This window comes from Cryptotermes secundus, unplaced genomic scaffold, assembly GCF_002891405.2.
Source record: "Cryptotermes secundus unplaced genomic scaffold, Csec_1.0 scaffold512, whole genome shotgun sequence".
In the NCBI taxonomy this organism is placed as follows: domain Eukaryota; kingdom Metazoa; phylum Arthropoda; class Insecta; order Blattodea; family Kalotermitidae; genus Cryptotermes; species Cryptotermes secundus.
Genome location: NW_019735563.1, coordinates 912,112 through 936,225, shown reverse-complemented (window position 1 = coordinate 936,225; position 24,114 = coordinate 912,112). Strand labels below are relative to the sequence as shown.

Here is a 24,114-nt window from a genome sequence, read left to right as displayed (position 1 = left end):
AAAGATTATTCAACATTCTTGTAACTCATGAAAATTCTGTTCACACAAAATCCTAAAATTCATACTGGTCAGTCACCTATGGTGCGAAAACGGGACTTGTCTCTGTGTCATTCACACGATTTATCGATATTTTCTGTCAACTGCACAACTGAAGCCCACTGACTGAGGAATGTATTACGTCTAAAAGTGATCCCAACTATGGTTCCCGGCTGACCAACCTGTGGTTAACCTAACGTATCCAGACTTATAAAACTTATAAACAATTTTTAATAAATTGCGTATAGCAGAGCCCCTTCCTTAAACAAAATCATATCCCTTAATATCCAGGGCACAACAGCTATGCTTTTCTTGACCTCGGCACTAGATAGTGTTGAGTGGTCACCTACACGCCCCTGCCGCTTTACCCCCGGAGAAGGACTCCAGGCTAACAGATGGCTGGTTGGGCACCAGAGATGTCTGGATTCCGCGGAAATGAGAAAACTATTGCACCGCTGGGAATCCAACACAGGCCGTCCAACCCTTAAAGTAAAAATGTAAAACGATGCCTGTAATAGGCCGTGGAGGCCAATAGGGTTCGGAGATGTTGAGGTTCTCACATTTTTTAGACAATCGGCTCAGAGATGGCGAAAAGGTTGTCAGCCCTACGCACCGGCAGTCTTTACGCCCAAGAATATTCGAAGAATATTCCTGGTACTCATTTCGTTGGAGGCTGACTCGACCCCAGAGTCATAGTGCGGCTTGGAGGATAAGGTCAATTGAGAAAAAAATCCAATGACCCCATCGGGACTTGAACCCGCGACCTTCAGGCTTGTAGCATAGTGCCGGTACCAACTACGCTGCTGCGTGTCACCCCTTAGCCGGCTGTTACACAGTCCGACACCACATTCCTCACAGATAGGGACAATCTTGTGAATTGTCTTTTACAATTTCAGGTACATGCGAGCTATGGAAGACACAATGAACGTCCCGTTTTGTGGTCTGTTCCTGATGCTGCTTGCTACACTCTGCTTTTCTTCCTTCTCCGCTGTCGCGGTAAGGTATATCTTTCTGACTACGCAGTGATTTTTCAAGTAAATTTTCGTCTGGTCTGAGCAATATTCTCTTTACATATCAATGCACATGAAGACAATGATTTACTACTGCTATGTATTATCAAGTTCTATATGTCATGAGTCTAAAGGAACTGAGGATTTATTAAGAAATCTAACCTGATGACAGGGCGTGGATGTCAATAGTTTCGTTAGATGTCCAGTCTCCCACATTTTTTACACAGTCGTGTTACAGAGGGAAGTGAAGTTGTCAGCCTTTTGTGCCGAACGCCCTTTATCCAAAGGCTGACACACGATTCTCATTTCTATTACAGACTGAGTCGATATCACGATCATAGTGCGGCTAGAAGGACTAGGTCAATAAAAAAAAATTGATTTGGGGAATGAACCTTACTACCTTTATATTTGCAGCGCAGTGTCCCAGCTAACCAAATTACCGACTGTACCGGGGATTTTATAATTCTGATCATTTCCTGAAATTACTACTCCTTATTCTCCTAGTCATACATTAAATCCATTAAATCTTATCCGAAGTTACAGTCCGAAGGTAAAAAGCAATCATACATAACGCGATCAGTTGAGCGGAATAAATTATCAGATATCAATGAATGAGTCTTACAAAGAAAGTAATTGCGTTATTCGAACAAACCTACAGTAGCATACAGGAATACAGAAAATTTAATATATGCAGCAGTAACTCATATCTGAATATTGTTCAGATTTTTCCACTATATTCTGAATTCCCACTCTCGTAATGTAGATCCGCAGACGCAAATCACATTGCAATAACAGCAAAACATTCGCAATTCACATCACTCAAACAAAAAAAAATTAATAAACAAGTGCAATTATAGGGGAAATAATGTTGTTAATAGAAATGTAGTAAAAATTGAGAAAACAGAAAACTTATATACTTTCAGGGGAATTAAACACAAATATGTAAAAATCATCAGCTTGATATAAATGGAATGGTGTCTGAAAATATTTAAAATTTGTAAATAGGAGGAGAACACGTAAGGAAAGATCTAATTAAATTGATCTTCCATATGCAGTATTATTTTATTTCAAGCGGGGTTCAAATATAGAAGCCTTATAATCACTCGTAATTTAGGATAACAAGCGTTTTGTACTGTGAAGGGCTTTTGCATGGTCTCAATACATTGCTAGTTCTTGCTCGAGTTACCTTTTGCCTTGAGGTTGGAGGCAATATCTGTACCTGAAACTCTCAAAGAATTTTACTGAACAAGATAACTTAGAATTTAGGTTTTCTTTATTGTTAGTGGGGTGGGACTACGTCCCTTGTACTGCGGCCCCTTCTGGCCTACTATACCAGTCCCAGATGTTAGGTGAGGGGGATTGTGGAATGAAGATTGGCAGGGAAAACCGAAGTACTAGGAGAAATAATGTCCCAGTGCCACGCTGTCTACCACAAATCCAACTTGACCAGACCCGTGACCGAACCCGGGCCGCGGTGGAAAACCAGCGACTAACCGCTTGATCTATGGCGCGGCCATTCCATATGTAGTAGGTAATACCCTTAGCTTACGCACTTTACACTACATTGTCAGTCTTATACAAATAGCTGATATTCGCCTCATTATACAGAGCAGCAAACAGTCTTTATATCGGGAGTTTGTGGACGGGGATTTAAGAATGGAAACAGAACTCTCAAAACTACATAGCGTGATGTAAATTGCTTGCTTATAGCGTCGTGGCCATCAAGATATCCATTGGAGATACATTTATGTATGCTGACCTGCACGTTTCTAAGCAAATTTTCCCTTTTATCTAGAGCTGGGGAGACATAACCGCCTTAACGCAAGTTCTCGTCTTAAATACAATGATGATATCTTACCTTTGTCTGTTCTGCGCACTTGGGACGGAACTCACGCTACAGGTGTGTGGAAACTGTAATTGTATTTGTACACGCTGACTGGTGTGTTCCACATTCGTTCTGAAACACCCGTTACATGCGTAGGGGCTACTGTTCCAGGCCGAAAGGGTGAGAGACGCTGCCTGGGGGTGCGACTGGGTGGGAACTCCTGTCCAATTTCAGCGCTGTCTGGCCTTCATCATCGCCACAGCCAACAAGGAGTTCACACTCACAGCCGGGAAATTTGTTCCCGTGTCCAACTCCACCATGATGAATGTAAGAACATGCGAGTAAAGCACGATAGACCACTGTAGGTCGAGGTGCAAGGGCCGAGAAGACCTACCCCTCATACATTCATTCATACAAGGACATGCGAGTACTTAAGAACTGGAATGATTTAAATTGCATTAGGCTCATTACATGTACCTCCAAAGTCCACAAATCTTTAACGTCTAAAGTTTCGAGAAAACTAAATGAGAACATGTGACTTTGGAAGATAAGCCGCGTTATTATTCAATAACATGCCAATATTTCGGAAACTGTCCTCATTATCAGGAACACTGTATCGAAATGCGAGTATATCGAAGTCGATGGAGTTTCTAGTATCTTCTACCTCAACAACAAGAAGAATTCCAAATAATTCTTGTTTGGACAATTTATGTCGTCCTATTTTTATTATGTATGACGTTTCTGAGATTGTAGTCTGTCTCCGTGCAGAAGTAAAAAGCAATTCAATTCAGCTGGGCCCAACTAATATAACCAGTCCTCTTTTTCCGGATATCAGAACCAGCGCGAGGTACCACATACAAACAACATACTACAAAAACCCTCATGCCAATTCCATTGGACAGTGAATGGTCTCACATACGTGGCGTTCTGAAATATTTGTCTGAACTCCAGTAAATAGTTTCTCTTTTGTTTCACTTATATATCCTGCCTAACTTGGTTCTGTTGCTCGAAGAAAAGGACTTGTTTTTTTGAATGGACAAAACTGAGTTGACTTTTTTCTGCTAGACGGCGGAAAGGGAGTCCAGTCTTAGAAACGACATTTTAAATAAAACTAGAAAGATGGGCAACATCCAACAATGTCGATCGTTTTATTAATATACCATCGTCACGAACTTCTGAGATCTTAAGAAGCTCTTACTAAAATACTGTCTGCATATAACAGTAGAATAAAATGCAAATAGTAAAAATAAGTTGAATTAAAAAAAAACGCAAATTTCCCTGAGTCTATTCTACGAAATGTTCAGGTACGAGAAAATATCTCGTATTTCTAAAGAGACGGGCAGAGCATATACAAATGTCCAGTGCACACGTAGCGATATCAACTGGTTCAATCACCTGTCTTTTAGAAGGAACTCTCTCCGAGCATATATCAAATTTCTAACAAATTCAGTCACATACTTTCTTTTCGAATTTCAAATGGTTACAACGTACCTACACTAAGTATAATAATATAGAGTATAGGGCATATTCGTTTAGAAGTCGAGTCATTGAACATTATTCAACTGTTATAGGATTATAATTGATTTAGTATTTCACTCTCCATATGTCCCAGAACGATTCCTCTAGACTGCAGCATCACCTATTGCATTCTGTTATTCCAATAAATTTAGCTGCCTTTCCAGAGTTTTTCAAGATATTGTAATTATGAACTCAGTGAGAAGTGTGTTCTTAGAAATTTTTCTTCGAAACTTCGACAATTATGTAATTAAATTTTAGCAATTGTTTATAAAATATATAATATTTTGTTTGTCACCAGATAATGAAAGAATACATTTCCCTCTTCATGTTTCTACTCACCATGAAAGACAAGAGTGAAGAAACTGTCACGGAGTAGCCTATTCAGCATGAAGAACAAGAGTGAAGAAACTGTCACGGAGTAGCTTACGCAGCAATAGAAAATGGAAAGTGTGCCTGCTCCGCACTGCAATATTCATTGTGTATTGTCAGCTCATAATAATTTACAAATTCCACTCTAGCACAGCGAATTCCACAATGCTTCATGAAAAGTATAATTTATGACAAAATACGAAATTGTCTGTATGTGACTACTCGGTTTCCAGTTCATAATTCACAGATTATTCACCACAATTTACAAGCTGATTTATGTCAAACTACACTTAAGGAAAAGAGGGAAAACATTCAACAAATTTTTCTTCAACTTACACTTTCAGCGAACAGGAAACTAAATTACTATGTGCTCTACGCGTATAGTACCAACCTAACAATGGCACTTTGTTCTCACAATATAGAAAACACAGCAAACCTTTATACTTTAAGCTTTAGAGAATGATATTTACTGTAACACAAGAGTAATATATCTGTATCTGCAATAGCTCAAACAAAGTATATGTGTCGACATATTCATTACCTTCCTTATTCTCTTATTCACATTTCTCCCCGAATTACCCGACACTTACGTAAACTTCAAAATCATGAATTTCCACGTCAGAAATTACACTCTGAAACAAAACATATGATTGAGTTACGGGCTGTAATATTTAAACTTTACGAGCATCCATACAGAAGACCTCTATATACAATTTATCAATTCCAGGAGACACATGTTTCCTCCACGGAACTTAGGTCCGCTTGTTCTCTGTCATTGGCCAATCCACTGAATGACTGGTATAATCACGAGATTCCAGCATCACGAAAATCTCTAAGATTCACTTCCTTCGTACTGCCATACACATCAGACAGTGTATTTGAGTATTTAACTGAACTGTGTCATTATGAATACTGAAACATTTAATGTCACTACACAACACATGACCCAGGGAATTAAACGAAATCAAAGCATTTCAATAGTACTGGCTTTAGATCAAAGATACTTTACGTATCTCTATGAGAAATATACAACGTGAGCGACATTACAGAATGAGAGAAATAACGGAACAGTTTCAGTATCATATAAACACACTGAACATAATTAACGAAATTAAATAGCACGGAGTGAGAGCAATGTTAGGAAAACAAAGAGTCTCATAAATTAATAAATCCAATTATATCACAATCTCTCTCGAAGAGAAGTAGCAAATTTTCTTGTAAGGGAATTAATTTTATTACCTCTTCACTATCCCGTGTTTCGCTTAAGTACAATAAGGTAAACTAATTTCAGTGGATTATGAAAGCAGCAAATGCGAAAATGAGGCTTGTGTAAACTGTAAAAATATTGCGGATTTTCTGATTATATTTCTAATTGAAGAAATATTTCCTTCATATCTCATAGTATGTGGGACACGCGGTAGCGTAGTTAGTTGGGGCACTATGCTATAAGCCGGAAGGTCACGGGTTCAAGTCCCGATGAGGTTACTGTGTTTTATAATTTTACCTAATGCTACCAGCCGCACTATTGTCCTGGGGTCGACTAAGCCTCTAACAGAAATGAGTACGAGGAATATTCTTGGAATTTTCTTAGGGGTAAAGGGCGGCCAACACGTAAGGCTGACAAACTTGCCGCCATTATGAGCCGATTGTCTAAATAATGTGGGGCCATCAACGTCTCACAACCCTATGGGCCTTCACAGCCTGTTACATGGTTACTATTACTTTAGATACTTATGTGATAGCACGAAGAAGAAGTAGATGATAATATTCTCCTTTCATTCCAAGTCCCTCTTTCAACTGCCTGGTCATGTACCTTCAAATCAGTAAATATACAATAATTATGAACGCTGAGAATGGTAGAACATCGAAATAAGAGTTTCTTGCCTGTATATGAATACTATCCTAGCATCTACCCAATGCGACTGATCAAAATCAAAATACGTAAGAGAGTTAGAATACATACAGCGCTTATTATAAGGTACATTGTCCAAATAGGACGCAGTAATACAGCAAGTTTCGGTACGAACGTCATATAAGACTTTCAATTCTGACTAAATGTGAGGAATATTTTCTCCACGTAGCAATGTGGTGGAAGGTCCCAAGAGTTGAACAGCTCTAACAAGAAACCCCCGCTGGACAGAGTCGTAAGTCACTTATATGCTCTCTTGATCCTTGATAAATATCGATTTCCCTAAGATCTATTTTAAAATCAACTTCTAGTCCCCTTGACGCCTTCAATGTCCAAGTTTTTCTTCACATATTTTCCCACCAAATTTCTTCTTTTGTGGGTTTCTATTTTGCTCAATAACCTTACCATATGATCCGACAACGGCAGTGCCGTATATCTCAGTTTGAAGTCAGGGAATGAGTTATAACAATTCCTGCTGCATATATTCAAGTTCTTCCCCCTCTACATAGCCTGGTCTCAAGTATTTATATGGCTGTGGTTGTACTGACATGAGTTGTCCAGTGATTGATGTTATTTCTTTCTGAGGGATCCACAAGAGTGTTCCCCTATCGATGGAGGACGTGAACAGATCCAGCATCTCAAACGCTGTGTTCTATAGTCTGTACAATACCGGATGGTGGACAAAGTGCAAAAACCCAATATTTCTGTGTCTTATACACAATTGTCAGAACGCATTATAAAAAGTTATTATTCAAAATAATTTAAGGGCATTTTATTATTAATTAAACAAAACCACGATATTGCCTCCAACCTCAAGGCCAAAAGGTAACTCGAGCAAGAAACTAGCAATGAAATGAGACCAATCAAAAACTACTCACAGAACATACGCTTGTTATCCTAAATTACGAGTGATGATAACGGTTCTATATTTGAACCCCTACAGTGACGTAAACATCAGGGCAAAACTGCAAGTGGTGGTGGGAAGGGGAGGAATAGAGATTGACGGAGCGCAAGCGCTCTAGTTCGGATGAACATAACGTTACTGAAGGGTAGAAAATAAAGTAATTTCACGTGAAAGAGGTTGGAGTGACTAATAACTGTGGTTCTAGATTTGATTATTGCATTATAATTACACTTGAATACAGCAGCACACACACTGAACTCCTACTCTCTCACTGTGGACAGGATCTTCAGCTGGTCTCTGGTCTCTAGCCTTCGCTATCTGGATCTCTCAATCTGGGACTGAACTAATTTCATGCGGACCGAACACAGAATATCCCGTCAGAGAGTTGATTCCTTTGTTATCCTTGGTTGTCACGAAGTATATAACAATCTCAGGGCAAAGCGTTGATTTATACAAGCGCATTTGTTGCAGCGGAAATATGTTTCAGCTAACCGTTGTCTAGCAACAGACTTACGTGCTCTGTCTTTCTCACTGCACATTCCCCGCGTTCAGAAGTCATGTCACAGTAAATTTTGGTATCTCGAAGAATTCACTGAAATGAACAACCTCACAAAGGAGTTACATGTTGCAAAAATGAGCACAAATGAGACAGACGGTGCAAGCCTGCAAGTGGGAGACAGAAACTACCCGACTTCTGAAACGGTTGCAGTGAGAGAGGCCACGGGAGTTTGACCCAGTGCAGTCTTGTCAGTTTTTACTCTCCTATTGATTAACTCAATCGAAGGCCTTAAATACAGGACACCATTAGTAAATAGAACGAATACATGGTCTTATCAATGCCTACAGGAAATAACAACGGCGCTTGCAACCTGCAAAAGGCTGTGCGGGTAGCAAACCTTCAAAGAGGTACAGTTCCTGCCGGTGAAGATTGGGAGGGGGATGACAGGATATTTCTGTCAATAAGAAACAGAAATATCTATAAATATACTCGAAACTATTATAAAAAACATTACAAAGAAACGGCTTCCATTGAGAATATCAGTATATTAGAGGAGGTGCGAACCCGGAATATAAAATTAATGTTGTGAGGATGCAAACACTGCGACGAGATAACCTTGTTCCCTTTGTCGATATGAAGTAACACTTATACAATGTCAAGGTCAAGCAGATGATCGCTTAAACGTAATTACACAAAGAGTAGTTATACATAATTTTCAAGGAACACAAACTCGGTTAATTTTGTGAATCCTTGACCTAAATACTTGTCCGTCTCGATAATTATACAAAAAGTAGATGTTCATAAATTATACATAATTTCTATAGTACTGGCTGAGAAACTCTCTTAAAATTGTGATTCCATGATCTACAAATTTTCCAGTGTCGGTAACCAAACACATTTTCCAACAAATTACTTAAAACTATTCAGGTAAATGCCACTGGTTTCCTTAGAGCTTCCGCCTTCTTCAGTCACGCAACGCAGAAGGAAAATGAAGACGTCAGTGAACGTCATGCCTCATAAATCTAGCACTGCAAACTGTGGGCCGTAGCCCAGGCAGTCCTCTATAGAATTGTTTAAGATAATTCTGCGCTCTTTATTTGACCGCCCAAGCTACTGACAGGCAGAAATTAGTATGCGCATTGCAGCTTAGAGGAGGCACACGGTAGCGTACTTGGTTGAGGGGCTATGCTACAAGAGGAAATGTCGCGGGTTCAAGTCCCGAAATGTTCATTGAATTTTTTCAGTTGACCTAATACTTCCAGCCGCACTATGGCAATAAGGGTCACTCAAACTCTAACAGAAATGAGTACCAGGCCACTCCCTTCCTCAACAAAGCAACCACTACCCTGTTCAGTCACGCAAACGCAGAAAGAAAATAAAGTCATCAAGACAGAGTCTTGATGGCAATCAACGCTTACGCGCAGTGTCAAAATATGTTGTTGTAAGTGATGTGCAAGTGATACAATGGTGAAAGTAGCGAAATGCGGCATAACATAACACTGCAACTTGCATGATTTCGATAATGTTACAACAAACAGACAGTTGCAAAAGGAAGAATAATTTCTCTATATCTACCAGAATGATGAAAGAGTATGTTAGATGTTTTCTACGAATATCCTATTCGAAGCGGTCACTACTGTATTCTGAAATATGAGAACGTCTTTTCTGCCAAAACAATTATCGATATTTCACATCACTCTGAAGATGGGGTAAATTTTTCTTCCGAAACGTCAGTGACGTACGAGACTAGTTAATGTAATAATAGAAAAGTCGATATTTTTGTACCATTTCTGTTTCGGGGGTGTGTTCCAGCTGGCGTCTGCGCGATTTTTAGCGTCTGTTTTTCAAACGGAATCCTTCACATAGGAAGACCGGCTTAGCAGAAACCCTCACAACGGACACCATATACTACCGTGCTAAGTACCGAACCTTCAGAAAGTTATGAAATATGTCTACGTATTCACAGCTTTCTATCACCTAGAACAATCAGGAGGAAGGACGTATATATATCATGAATTGATGTACCCAGCGCAGTACCCTTTTGATACAGTCAGCAGTCCGGGATACGAACTCGATAATTCTCATGCAGGAGTTTCCGTATTTTTACTGCTTGTAATTTTATTGTAATCACCTACGCAAGGAAGCCATGGAACTTAAGAGAGACAAAACTTAGATTCATTAACAAATAAATTATCATTGGTCACCGTAAATTATTTTACTTAGACGCTCAAAACGAAACTTAAGTCACTTCAACTTTCTAATAATCAACAGACATTTAAAAGTTCATTAGTTATTCAGTGAAAGATTTACACATTTTTGTGTCAGTGGACATTGTCGTACAATGTGGGTTAAAAACCAATTTAGTCCTGAAACAAAAACTAGACTATGTTATAGAATCGACAAATATATTTTTGAAAATATCACTCCCTTTTCTGTATTATAATCAATTTACGTCTTGTTTATACACTTGTAATTTCAATTAAAATACATCATGATTTTCGTACCTTACGGAATATTTGTATGCGGTTTAAGTTAGTAACATATGTCACCGATTTGTTATCTAATGCTTGTTCATCAGCAATATTACAAAATTTTGGGTGTACTGAAGACTAAACAGTGCCCGTTAGCTTATCTAAGTGATTCTCTACTACATAAACACTACATGGGAAAGAACATGTTAAAATAGGAGACATAACGGTTTCCTTATCCTTTTCTGTATACGCGTGGAGGGGTCACACTGGCTCCACTTGGTATGCAGTGCACTTATGTGTCCAATGTAACACCTCTGGTTGTCAGATGAATATGGATCGGTCACTGCAACGGGATATGGCAGATATAAACATCGCAGTGACCTATAACTAAGTTTGAGTTCTGGACATGAGTTATCACAATTCCTATTGTATATGTTCCCGTTATCTCTCCTCGGTATAGCCTGGTCTCAAGTATTTTGGTGGCTGTTGTTGCCCTGACATGAGTGGTCCAATGATTGAGGTCAGTTCTTTCGGAGGGATCCACCAGAGCGTCCCCCAAACGCTTGAGGACGTGAAGAGATCCAGCATCCCAAACGCTGTGTTCTCTATTCTGTACAATAGCGGATGTTGGATAAAGTCCAAAATCCCAGTATTTCTGAGTCTTATTTACCATTGTCAGGAAGCTTTAGAATCTACTTATAAAAAGTTATTTTTCAGAAAGAACTCATGGACATTTCAATATTAATTAAACAAATACCACAGAAGACTCCAAACATCCCTGTGCATACACATGGCTATATCAGTGAAGAAGTTTATAACAGTCTTCACTCTATTGTTTCAATGTTTTAAATTCTTCATAATCTGTGTGGCAATTAAAAAAGTGACACAATTAGTTACTTTTACTTTTGTTTCGAGTACAGGAAAATCATTTTCAACTGCGGTGTATAAGGGCCTCGAAGGAGCCGCGTCATGTGAACCATTACTGAGAATTAGGGGAATAAAGGAAAGCACCCTACCGAAAGTGGAAATAAAAGACAAAATCATGGCTAAAGTATGTACGTTCCTACAAACTGACTGCGAAACATAATGTAATATCATAGGAAAGTGTGGAAGCAAAGTAAATACGTATGAATGGAAATCCCAGTATTTAAAACGAAAGATCAACGGAAAATGTAAAATATGAAAGGAAAAATGTAAAATATGAATGGAAAAATTCGGACAGTTCGCGTGTGCATGCATTTGCATGAACATTATAGGATTGTAGATGTGTTGTGATTGTGCACTCGGTTAATTTTCTAAATTCATGGCATGAGAACTTATATCTTCTCTTAATTAAACAATTGTTCATAAAACTTTCCTAGCCACTGTCGTTGAGTTCCTGAGCAAAGTCACTGCCTCCCTCACTCACGCAAACGCAGAAGACATAAAATGTCACAATGGAACTGCGCACATCATAAACGATGCGTAGCAAAGATCGACCGCTGCCTCAGGCAGACCTGCACGCCAGTGCTTAAGGAACCTCTGGGCACTTCAGTAGAGTCGCGTAGCCCCTGAGAGGCAGACGTCCGTGTGAGCATTGCCGCTAAAGTGAACTGTTCCTGTCAGTTGCAACAACTTGTATCTCTTTTGATATCCGTACGTCTATGCACCTCTAAGAAAATAATTTTATAATGAACAATAAAGAAACGCAGGCGTGTGATGTGATGGACAATCTCTTTCGTGTCATTTTTATGTTCCTGAGAATGGCAGGCGACCCAATCAGCATGAAGAAAGTATCAAGACTAAAATCAATCTACAGCGTCTTCACGGCAATCAATGGTTACGCGCTGTGTATCGGAATGTGTGTGGATATCTGCATACACAACGATGACTTGAAGAATTTTATGAAGACTTTCCGAGTAGTGAATTCGAGTTCAATATTGTATTGGTTTCATCTTAGTATTAGGTAAATCAAATATTATATCTTCTCGTGGTACCATTCGCAACTTACATCCTGGTATCAGAAAGTGTTTCAGTGGCTACGTGAAAACATTATACACAAACACCAATACAATAAGAGATTGAAGGTCAGAATATGGCGATGTAAGTGAATGTGGAAGTGATACACTGGTGAAAGTAGAGAAATATACATCATTTATATTCTACGCGAAGTCTCAAAACACAAAACGACTTTTAAAGTTTTGTGAAATTTGAAGTTCTCTTAGCGGTAACTACTGTATTCTGATATGTGTGAACGTGTAGTCTGACAGAAGTTTAACAATATTTCCCATGACTGAAGAAGGATATAACAATGAAGAAAGCAGTCTTCTGGGAATTGGCACCGTGTATATGTGGTGTTAACCGACGTTTCTGGGAACATATCGCCTCAATCTTCAGGGTAGAAGGAGGCTATACGTTCCTCCGAAACATCGGTTAACACCACATATACACGGTGCCAAATAACAGAAGACTGCTTTCTTCATAGTCACCGCCGTGAAAGCCTCAAATCTTACAAGGATATAACACTTTGTTCAGAAAAGTGTCCGATCTACGAGACCACACCATGTAACCACGGAAAAGTCGATATTACTTAATATTTTTGTTTTTACGCGTGTTCCACCTGGCGTTTACGTGAATTTAAGCGTGTGCTTCCTCTCACGGAATCCTTCACATGGGAAGACCACCCGACCAGAAATCCCCAAACCGGACACTGTACACTAGCGGGGTGGATACTGCAACTTCAGAAAGTTATGAAGTATTCCTTCGCATTCGTAGCTCCATATCATCCGGTATTATCGGGAGTACGGATATATATATCCCTTGATTTGGTGTTCAGAACGTGGTACTCTTTTGATATTGTCAGCAGTCCGGGATACGAACTCACACTTCTCATGTAGGTAATTCTGTACTTCTACTGCTTGTAATTTTATTATAATCAGTTACGCATGGAAGCCATGGAATTGAGGAGAGACAAAAGTTAGTTTCATTAACCATCATATTATCACTGGTCACGGTAAAGTAACATTTAATTAAAATTAAGTCAAACCCAGGTGATCCAAACAACCTCATGACTCAGTAACTTAGTGAAAATCAATTAACATTTAAAAGTTCATTATTTACTCAGAGAATAAATTATTAGTGGGCACTGTAGTACAGTCTGGGCCAAATCACAATTCAGTCCTGTAACAGAAACTAGACTACATTTTCGAATGGACACACATTTCTGAATAAAGCGATCCATTTACCCTATTTATAATCAATTTACGTCATTTTTGTTCATTTATAACTCCAATTAAAATAAATAGTGATCATTGTATTTTATAGAATATTTTGCCGTAGTCTAAGTTGGTAACATATTTGACTGATTGTTTATCTAATATTTTTTCATCAGCAATATCACAAAATTTGGAGTTTACTGACGATTAAACAATGTCCCCTAACTCATCTGAGTGATTTTATATTACATAAAGAATGTATTCATGGAGATTGGAATGAAAGCAGGAAATTTCGATAGATTGCGCGCTTCTGTGCAACATGGACCTGAACGCTGTGTTAAAATGCATGGGATCCAAAGGCAAGCTCTGCTGCAGACACCATACACACATCGTCCGTACTCTGCAGGCATTCGCTTCTGCGCACACCTCGACAGGGACTTTTTGCACATTTTATTGCATACCCTGTAACCCCCATAAAATGTTGGTATAAAATTTTTCTACACAAGTTAGAGATGAAACTCTCTTAATTTTGTAAACTAATAGCATGAAACTTTCCCTGTATCATTTTAATTATACAAATTTGAATCATGTTTCATAAAAGTTTTCAAGATAAAATGTTATTCACATCCTGAACAAAGCTACCGCCTACTTCACTCGCGCAAACGCAGAAGGAATCAGAAGCCAAAAGAGAACTGCGCACATAAACGCTGTGTAGCAAAGAACGGCCGCTGCCTCAGGCAGACATGCACGCCAATGCTGAAGGAAACACTGCGCACTTCAGTTGAACCGCGTAGCCCCTGAGAGGTAGACGTCCGTGTGTGCACTGTCGCTAAAGTTCAACTGTTCACATCAGTTGCAACAACTTGTATCTCTTTTGATATCCGTACGTATCTGCACTTCTAAGAAAATAATTTTATAATGAAAAAGAAAGAAACGCAGGCGTGTGATGTGACGGAGAATCGCTTTCGTACAATTTTAACGTTACTGAGAATGGCAGGCGTCCCAATTAACATGAAGAAAGTGTCCATACTAAACTCAATCTACAACGTCTTCACGGCAATCAATGGTTACGCGATGTACCTCGCATTTTATGTGGATATCATCATACACAACGATGACTTGAAGAATTTTATGAAGACTTTCCGAGTACTGACTGCGACTTCACAATTATATTGGTTGCATCTTAATTTAAGGTAAATAAAATATTATATCTTCTTGTGGTACCATACACATCTTACATCCTGGAATCAGAAAATGTTTTAGTGGTTACGTGAAAACATTATACACAAAAACCAATCCCAATACGAGACTGAAGGTCAGAATATTGTGATGTAAGTGAATGTGCAAGTGATACATTCGTGAAAGTAGCAAAATACGGCATAACCTAACATTGCTACTTACATAATTTCGATAAAGTTATGTCAAACAGAAAGTGGCATAAGAAAGAATAATTTCTCTATACCTAACAGAAGGATCTAAATGTATTCCACACGTTTTCTGTATCTTACTGGAAGTGTCAAAACACCAAGCGATCTTTAGAGTTTTGTTAATTATAAGGCTCCCTCAGCGGTGACTAATGTATTCTGAGATGTGAGAACGTGCAGTCTGCGAGTTTACCGAAATTCCACATGAGCCTGAAGGAGGAGGTAACACTTTCGTCCGAAACGTCGGTGACCTACGAGACTACATCATGTATCAACCGAACATCGGATACCATTTAATGTTTTTCTTTCTGCGTGTGTTCCAGCTGGCGTTTACGTGATTTTGAGCGTCTGCTTCGTCTCACGGAATCCTTCACATGGGAAGACCAGCCGACCAGAGACCCTCACACCGGACACCGTACACTAGCGGGCTGGATACCGCACCTTCAGATAGTTACGAAATATGCCTACGCATTCACAGCTTTCTACCACCTAGTACAATCAGGAGTACGGATGTACATATCCCATGAATTGATGTACCCCGCGTGGTACCCTTTTGACACTGTCAGCAGTCCGGGATACGAACTCGTAATCGTCATGCAGGTAATTCCGTATATTACTGTGTGTCCTTTTATTCTTTCAGCTTCCAGTGAAAACCTCGGAAATGAAGAAAAACAATAGGTAGTTTAATTAAGAATGAAATTGTCATTGGTCACGATAAAGTAAGTTACGCTATAAACTGAAATTAAAGTTAATTCCACTGGCTCCAACGAAATTCTGGAAAATCAATAGATATTTATATTCCGTAAACGTTTATACTCTTTCAGTATTAGTCGACATAGTCGTACACGTTGGGCCAAATTTAATTACTCCTGAAGCGGTAAATAGGCTACATTTTCAAATCGAGATATATTCTTGAAGAAAGCAATCCCTTTTATTTTTTATATTTCATTTACTTCAAGATTGTTCATTTCAAGCTTTAATTATCATCAATAACCATTTTCGAACCTTACGGAACATTTGGATCTGGAATAATTTAGTTACACATTGATTGGCTTTCTGATTTCCTTATCTAACAATTCTTCATCACCAATATAAAAAAAAATTCGACTCAACAGTGTCCCATATCTGAGTGATTTTATATTACATAAATATTACATGGGAAAATATACGTATATGTTAGAATCAGCAAAATATCGCCTTCCCTATCCTCAACTGAACTGTATGCATGTCCATACGACTGTGAAGCGGGGAGGCTCATACATATTCAAGAAAATCTGCTCACAGATAGCGATCACCTTGTTAGGCTCACACGCCGGAAGCCCTTTAATCCAGAGAAAATTCCTGGTACTCATTTCTGTTAAAGAGGCTCAGGTGCCCGCTGATTCATACTGTGTCTGGAAGGATTGGGTCAATTAAAAATCGGAAAATCGAATGCACGACCTTTTGGATTGTAATGCATAGCCTAAACCAACAACCGTAACGCCCCCCTCCCCACCTACAAACACAGGTTATAGGTAAAAAAATTATTTCTTTTGTATTAGTGTATGTGTTCAATGTCTATGATAATTACATCTTCTGCTGTGCAATAACGTATTAATTACGTCACAAATAAACACGCTTATTTATGTTATCCTACTAATATTTGGAATATTCTTACTGTATGAAGTGAAACATAATGAAAATCAAATTACATCTAACTAAATCCATTAAGCTCAGTCCTTTTGAGAAACCGCAGTTTGTAGAGCTATTTAAATTTTTCGAAATATTTTATGGTATCCGATTATTCTTTATCATAACACTCCATCGTATTTCTCTAAGATCCATTTTAATATTATTCAACCACCTACCCCTTGGGCTTCCTATGAGAACTCACCTCCTAAATTCCCTCTAATATCCTACACCAGTATGCCTTTATCTCAATCCATTCGTGCTACAATTCATGGCCATCTTACCGTCCTCGACTTTAACAATTCAGGTACATTTGGCGAAGAGTAAAATTTATGACGTCATAATTGCGTACTTTCTTCCAATCTTCTGATACTTCATCCCTTTCTGGTCATGTTTCAATTCAGCATTCTCCTCGCAAAGACATTCACTCAATGTTTCTCCGTTAATGTCAGAGACCAAGTTACACAACCATACAAAAATACAGATAAAATTATAATTTTAAATACAGTAATTTTTACGTTTTCAGCCCGCACATTACAACAAGGCATCTGAAAAACACAATACGTTGACAGCCAACATAGCTGTCGGCTGATTATAACCACTATATGAATCACAGTGTTCTCTGATTACAGCAAAACAAATAGTTATGAAAACGCTTTTCTGATAGAATGTTGTGCCGTTCAGGTGGGCAGAATGTCATAGAAGTTGCGGAGAATACTTTTGCATATAATTCCGGGGTATGCTTTTTGCATTAATAACGTAAGGAGCACACTCACACCTCAAAGTCCATAAAAACACATGTCTGCCTCAAAGTCATAAACACTTCCGTTTATGTGATACAGAGTGATTCATATAGAACCGGCCCGACGAAATGAGCTGTAATATAAAATATACCGTACAGATATTGAAGTAATTTACACATATCTTATCTTGGATTGTGTGCCGTGATCAGAGCAGTTGTTGAAAGTGTCCGCCGTTTTCAAGTAGGCATGCATTCACCCACGTTTGCATATTCGCTGTGACTCGCTGAAGTGTTTCTTCAGTGATGTTCCTGATTTCAGCCGAAATGTTGTTCTTTACATCCTGTAACGTGTGCGGTTTAATTGCATACACCCCCTCCTTTAGTAAACATCTCAGAAAAAAATCCGGGCTGGTAAGGTCGGGGAATTTTGAGGGCCACATCTTTTTAGAGATGACGCGATCGGGGAAGAAGCTATTAATCAGTTCCATGGACATGTTGGAAATGTGGCATGTCGCTGAATCCTGCAGAAAATAATCTTGTGTAAGTTCCACATCATCCAGCTGCTGCACGAAATCGTAAGAAATACGGCAGTATAAAGTGCTGTCCACGGTCGTGTAGAAGAAGATCGGTCCAATGATTCGTAAACCAGAAATGGCGCACTGCACACCATACACCCACTTTTTGTGGGTGTAGTGGTGATTCAGCCATCTCATGTGGGTTTTCAGACGCCCAGATCCTGGAATTTTGTGCGTTTACATATCCTGATAGGTGGAATCATGCTTCATCACTAAACCAAGTGATATCCAAAATTCTGGGGTTTTGGTGCACGAATTCCCAAAATCATAAACAGTACTGTACCAATTTATCTTTATCAACATCACCCATTTCCTGAACACTGGTGATCTTGTAGGGACGAAGATTCGCTTTCTTTGCTACCCGTTGACACGTTCAATAAGAATACCCGGTTTCCTGGCTTAGACGTGGTAATGATTTCTTGGGAGACTGCAGTAATCTGTCCCGCACAATTGCAATCGTTTCTTCTGGCATTTCGGGGCGGTTTTTACCAAGTTCACTTAAAAGTGTCCTTATCCTTTCCAATTTCTGAGCCAAGGACTGTATAGTCGATTTCGCGGGCTTCTTACGAACTCCAAATTACTTCCTGAATTCCAACTGTTAGTTCGTAATCGAGCCTGTCACCCAATACGTGCGAACGAGAAACACTCGCTGTTCAACAGTGTAATCCATGATTGTCGCCTGTGCACTGCAGACACGTTTCCGAATTATCCTTGACCTTGCGGCATAAGGGCTGCCACTTGCCCGACCATGCGCACACCATTCGACTCAGGAGAGCCTACGGATTATTATGTCGTAATTGTGACCATCACCTGCGGAATTATTAGCAAATCCATCGGGTCGGTTCTATACGATTCACCCTGTATATTTCAGATATTATATAATTCATTTTAACTACACTCTGTCTCTCAAATTCCGCAGAACTATATAAAAAAGAAATAATCTAAGAAGGTATTATAAATAACTAAGTTAAATTTTCCCTTGTAGATATTTGAATCAAATTTCTACACGTGCATTTTAATCGGCTTCCCACTCTTATATGCTACGCTGGTTATGGTGGCGTGCACTCAGCTGCAGAAACTCAGAACGGACCTCTTGGACATAAAACAAGAAATGGTTCCATCAGGAGCTGACTCAGGCAGTGACGGGGGAGAAGAGCCGGTTTCCCGCTCCAAGGACGGGTTCTGCCGCATGCAGATGCAACTGAACGAGTGCGTTCGGCACCATCAAGCCATACTGCAGTACGTCATTACTTTCACAGTACACGTGAGTTCATTACAGGAAGTGGTAAAGGTAAGGCTGTCCCTCTGCTCAATCAGTTATCCACCATGCCATGAAGACGTAGGCGGAAATTGTGAGATACTGTTGCTCCGCCTCGTCGCGACATCGCTGCCAACCAAGTTTACTCTGCCCAGATGGGGATCAATGACTGTACTCACCTGACATCGGGCATCTATGGATAGCTCCTACTTCGCCCAGTGACATATTTATTACGAATACCCCCCAAAAAACCCGCAACATTTGAAAAAAAAAAACAAATATAATCAAATGAACAAGTACATACATACAATACTTTCTAATATATTTAATCTGTCATTACGCATCTCTATATTAACTTCGCAAAATGGACTAACCATAATATACTAAGCATACATAACACAAACCCAAATTTTATATCCTACAATCAGTAAAACAAACTTATCATATGACAATTAACCAAAGTCATACTCTAACCATCAGTGAAAACGAAATTACATATTAATAATCATCATTGATCCGACCACGGGCAATTACTCATGCTTATAAAAGAAGGTGTCAGTGAAGATATCTGCCCCCATCGAATCTCCTTCCTACCACACGATTTCTGGAGTCGACTGGGAGAATCACAGTGCTCGCGAATTCCCTTGTCAGAGCCACAACAATTATTCAACATTCTCGCAACTCATGAAAATTCTGTTCATTCAAAATACTAAATCGGCAGATTCTAACTGGTCGATACACTGTCGTGCGAAAACGAGACTTACTTCTGTGTCGTCCAACCAATTTGTCAATATTTTCTGTCAACTGCACAACTGAAGTGTAGTGACTGAGGAATGTGTTGCGTCTAAAGGAGATTTCAACGCTCGTTTCCGGCTCCCCAAACTGTGATTCACCTGAAGTATCCCGACTTAAAAAACATAAATTAAGTCTAATAAATTGCGCATAGTATCGCCCCCTGTAAAAAAAATCAAACCTCTTAATACCAGAGCACAACAAGAGCTATGCTTTCTTGACCTCGGCGAAGCCGGTCGCTATACCGCACGGACTATCGCCACTCCACATTCCTGACAGATTGTGATAAACTTGTGAATTATCCTTTTACAATTTCAGGTACATGCGAGCTCTGGAAGACACAATGAACTTCCTGCTTTGTGGTCTGCTCCTGTTACTGCTTGCCACACTCTGCTTTGTTTCCTTCTCCGCTGTCGCGGTAAGGTATCTATCTCTTTCTGATTATGCAGTGATGTTTTAGGTAAACTTTCGTCTTGTGGGAGAACTTACTCTTTATACATATGAATACACAATCAGACAGCGATTTAATACTCTTTTACCATAGCAAATACTCTTATAACAGGGCGTGTTTGTCAATAGGTTGGTCAGACGTCGAAGCTCCCAAACTTTTTAACCAATCGGCTTACAGATGGCAGTGAGGTTGTCAGCCTTATGTCCTTTATCCCAAGGGTGACACATGTTTCTCATTTCTTTTAGATACTGAGTCGACATCAGGAAAATAGTGAAGTTGGAAATATATGGTGAACTGATAAAACTGGCAGAGGGAATCGAATCCACTACCTTCCGGCTTGCAGCACAGTACCTCAGCCATCCACACTATCGCGTGCGGCGGGGATTTATAGAGGAGATTTTTTAAAACTGATCATTTCCTATACAATTAAAATTCTTTGGATTAACTTGTTGGTTAATCTCATAGTCAAAAGTGGAATCCCTTCCATCCAACCGAATTAACAGACCGAAAAAAAAATCGATCATATAAATTCCGATCCCTTGGACGGAAAAAATTGCCAGATATCAATGAACGGGCATCATTTCATAAAACAAATTTTGTTAATTAAAAAACTGAAGACAGAACATTTAATGTAAGCGGACAGTAATTTATATCTGAACATTGTACGTCTATCCTACTTTTTTCTGAATTGCCTTTCTAGTCATGTCGATACCCAGTCCCCAAATACATTGCAATAACTGCAAAACCTATTCAGGGAAAGTTGAGCTTCATGCCTTTTAACGTGTAATGGGCCTATGCTGCAAATGCTAATGTGGTTATTCAGGCAAAACTTAAGCAACTTCATGAAAAAACTATTACAATTCTAAATATCCAGGGTAATATTTCTGCTGTGACAATACTGACATATAAAAGAAAAATTTTACATTAAGTTCCACAAATAATGGAAATAAAACCTAATTTCTCCCATAACGTACACAGTCCGCGCTATATTAACAAGAATGTTTCTTTAACAACTTTTCCCAAAGAAAATAAATAAGTGTAATTGCGGGAGAAACAATGCTGTTAACAGAAATACAGTAAAAATTAAGGAAATAAGATAATACATTTTCCTGTAAATTAAACACAACTATGTAAAATTAATCAGTTAGGGACATACGTGTAAACCGAATGGTGCCTCAAAACATTTTGAAAATTGCAAATAGACGAACAAGTAAGGAGAGAGTTTATTAATTTCATCCACCAAATATATTAAGTAATTCTGTTACTGTAAGCATTTCATACTACATTGATATTCTTACACAAATAGCTAATAGTGGGCTCATTGTACAGAGAAGCAAACATTCATATTTCGGGCATAATTGCACAGGGATTTTAAGAATAGAAGCAGAACTCTCAAAATTACATAGCGGGATGTAAATTGCTTGTTTCTAACATCAAGTTCATCGCGGTATTCACTGGAGAAGAGGAAAAATTAGGAAAATATGAACACTTCTCTGTAACTTAACAACAACGAATAAAACCACAAATTGTTTAGTTTGCTCTCGTCTCATAATGTAGGTCTCTCATTCAGGCCACTCTTGCCTTGTCACATACATGTATATTCCAGGTAAATGCATTTAGCTCATATTTTTCATAACCTCTAAAATAAATACCCAAACTAATTTATAACTCGAGAAAATAAATGAAGGAATGAATATTTGAACTATATTGTGTATGTAGGCCTACACGTTTCTAAGCAAATGTTCCTTTTTATCTAGAGCTGGGGAGACATAACCGACTTAACGCAAATTCTCATCATATATGTAGTGACGATATTTTACGTCTGTCTGTTCTGCGCACTTGGGACGGAACTCACGCTACAGGTGTGTGGAAACTGTAATTGTATTTGTACACGCTGACTGGTATGTTCCACATTCGTTCTGAAACTCCTGTTACATGCGTAAGGGTTACTGTTCCAGGCAGAAAGGGTGAGAGACGCTGCCTGGGGTTGCGACTGGGTGGGAACCCCTGTCCCATTTCAGCGCTGTCTGGCCTTCATCATCGCCACAGCCAACAAGGAGTTCACACTCACAGCCGGGAAATTTGTTCCCGTGTCCAACTCCACCATGATGAGTGTAAGTGCATGCGAGTGCATAAGAAATTGAATTATTTAAATTTCTTTAGGTTCATTACATGCACCTCCAAAGTCCACAATTCTTAAACATCTAAAGGTTTCTAGAAGACTGAATGCGAACAAGTGACTATGGAACATTAGCTGAGTTGTCATTCAGTAAGATGCCAGTATTTCGGAAACTGTCCTCATTTTCAGGCACACCGTTTTGATATTAGCTCCATATCAAAGGGACGAAGTTTTATGCCTCCTAAAACAACAATGATCATTTTCAATTATTCATTTTTCGATATAATATATCGTCCTATTTCTAATACGTTTCTCTTCGACTGAGTTGACTTTCTTTCTGCAAGACGGCGTAAAGAGGGTCAAGTCTGAGAAACGATATTTTAAATAAATCAAGGGAGATCGGCAACATCCAAAAATGTACATCATTTTATTAATATACTAACGTCACGAATTTCTGAGATCTTAAGAAGCACTTAGTAAATTCCTGTCTGGGTATAACAGTAGAATAAAATGCAAAGAGTAAAAATAAGTTAAAATGAAAACACACAAATTTCCATGAGACTTTTCCACGAACTGTTCATATACGAGAAAATATCTCCTCTTCTTAAAAGAGACTGACACAGCTTATAAAAATGTTCAGTGCCCATGTGCCTATATAAACTGGTTTAATTACCTGTCTCAATAGAAGGAACTCTCTCCGAACGCATCCCACGTTTCCAACAACTTCATTCACATACTTTCTTCTCAAATTCCAAATCGCTACAACCTACACATACCAAGTACAATAATAAAGAGTAAGGAATATATTCATTTAGCACTCGAGGTATGTGAATATTCAACTTATATACGATTAAAGTGAAGAGAACATTCAACTCTCCATATGTAGAAGGACGAATCCTCTAGACCAGAGATTGCCAACTGGCGGCTCGCGACTTGATTTACTCCAGCCCCCCGCCAAGTGTCAGGTTTATTTTCAAAAATCTTAACTTCACAGCTGTATTGGCATAGAATTCAGTTTTTAATAGGACGTTTCATTAGCTTACAGCATTTTGCAATTGACTGTATACTTTCTTAGCGAGTTGGACAGTTCAAACTGTTTTCTAATAACTGTGTTCATGTCATGGAAATTCCAAGTTCCCCAACCCTGCTTCTGTAGCGAGATGACACTGAAGGGAAGACCGTAGTGGTGAAGGATTTATGACACCTTCAAAATAATAACCATTCCCAGCTTGCTCGCAGGGATGGGATGTTTACAGTTTCTCTCGGCATCCTGGCCTTTGTTAAGTGTCAGTTTTAGCAGAAATGTCTCCCAGTTAGTACGATTTTAGATCGTGAAGTGTGATTACGGAG

The 24,114-nt window shown here is 39.0% G+C and overlaps 1 protein-coding gene across 1 annotated transcript in view; it reads left to right on the top strand.

Moving 5' to 3' along the window:
* The window catches only part of LOC111869596, a 37,248-nt gene that overhangs the window by 10,675 nt on the left and 2,459 nt on the right, over window positions 1-24,114 (top strand). Inside the window, exons 5-7 of the mRNA XM_033753481.1 lie at window positions 20,513-20,612; window positions 22,403-22,507; window positions 22,604-22,759. Coding sequence (XP_033609372.1) covers window positions 20,513-20,612; window positions 22,403-22,507; window positions 22,604-22,759 — 361 coding nt within the window. The remainder of the gene's footprint in view (window positions 1-20,512; window positions 20,613-22,402; window positions 22,508-22,603; window positions 22,760-24,114) is intronic.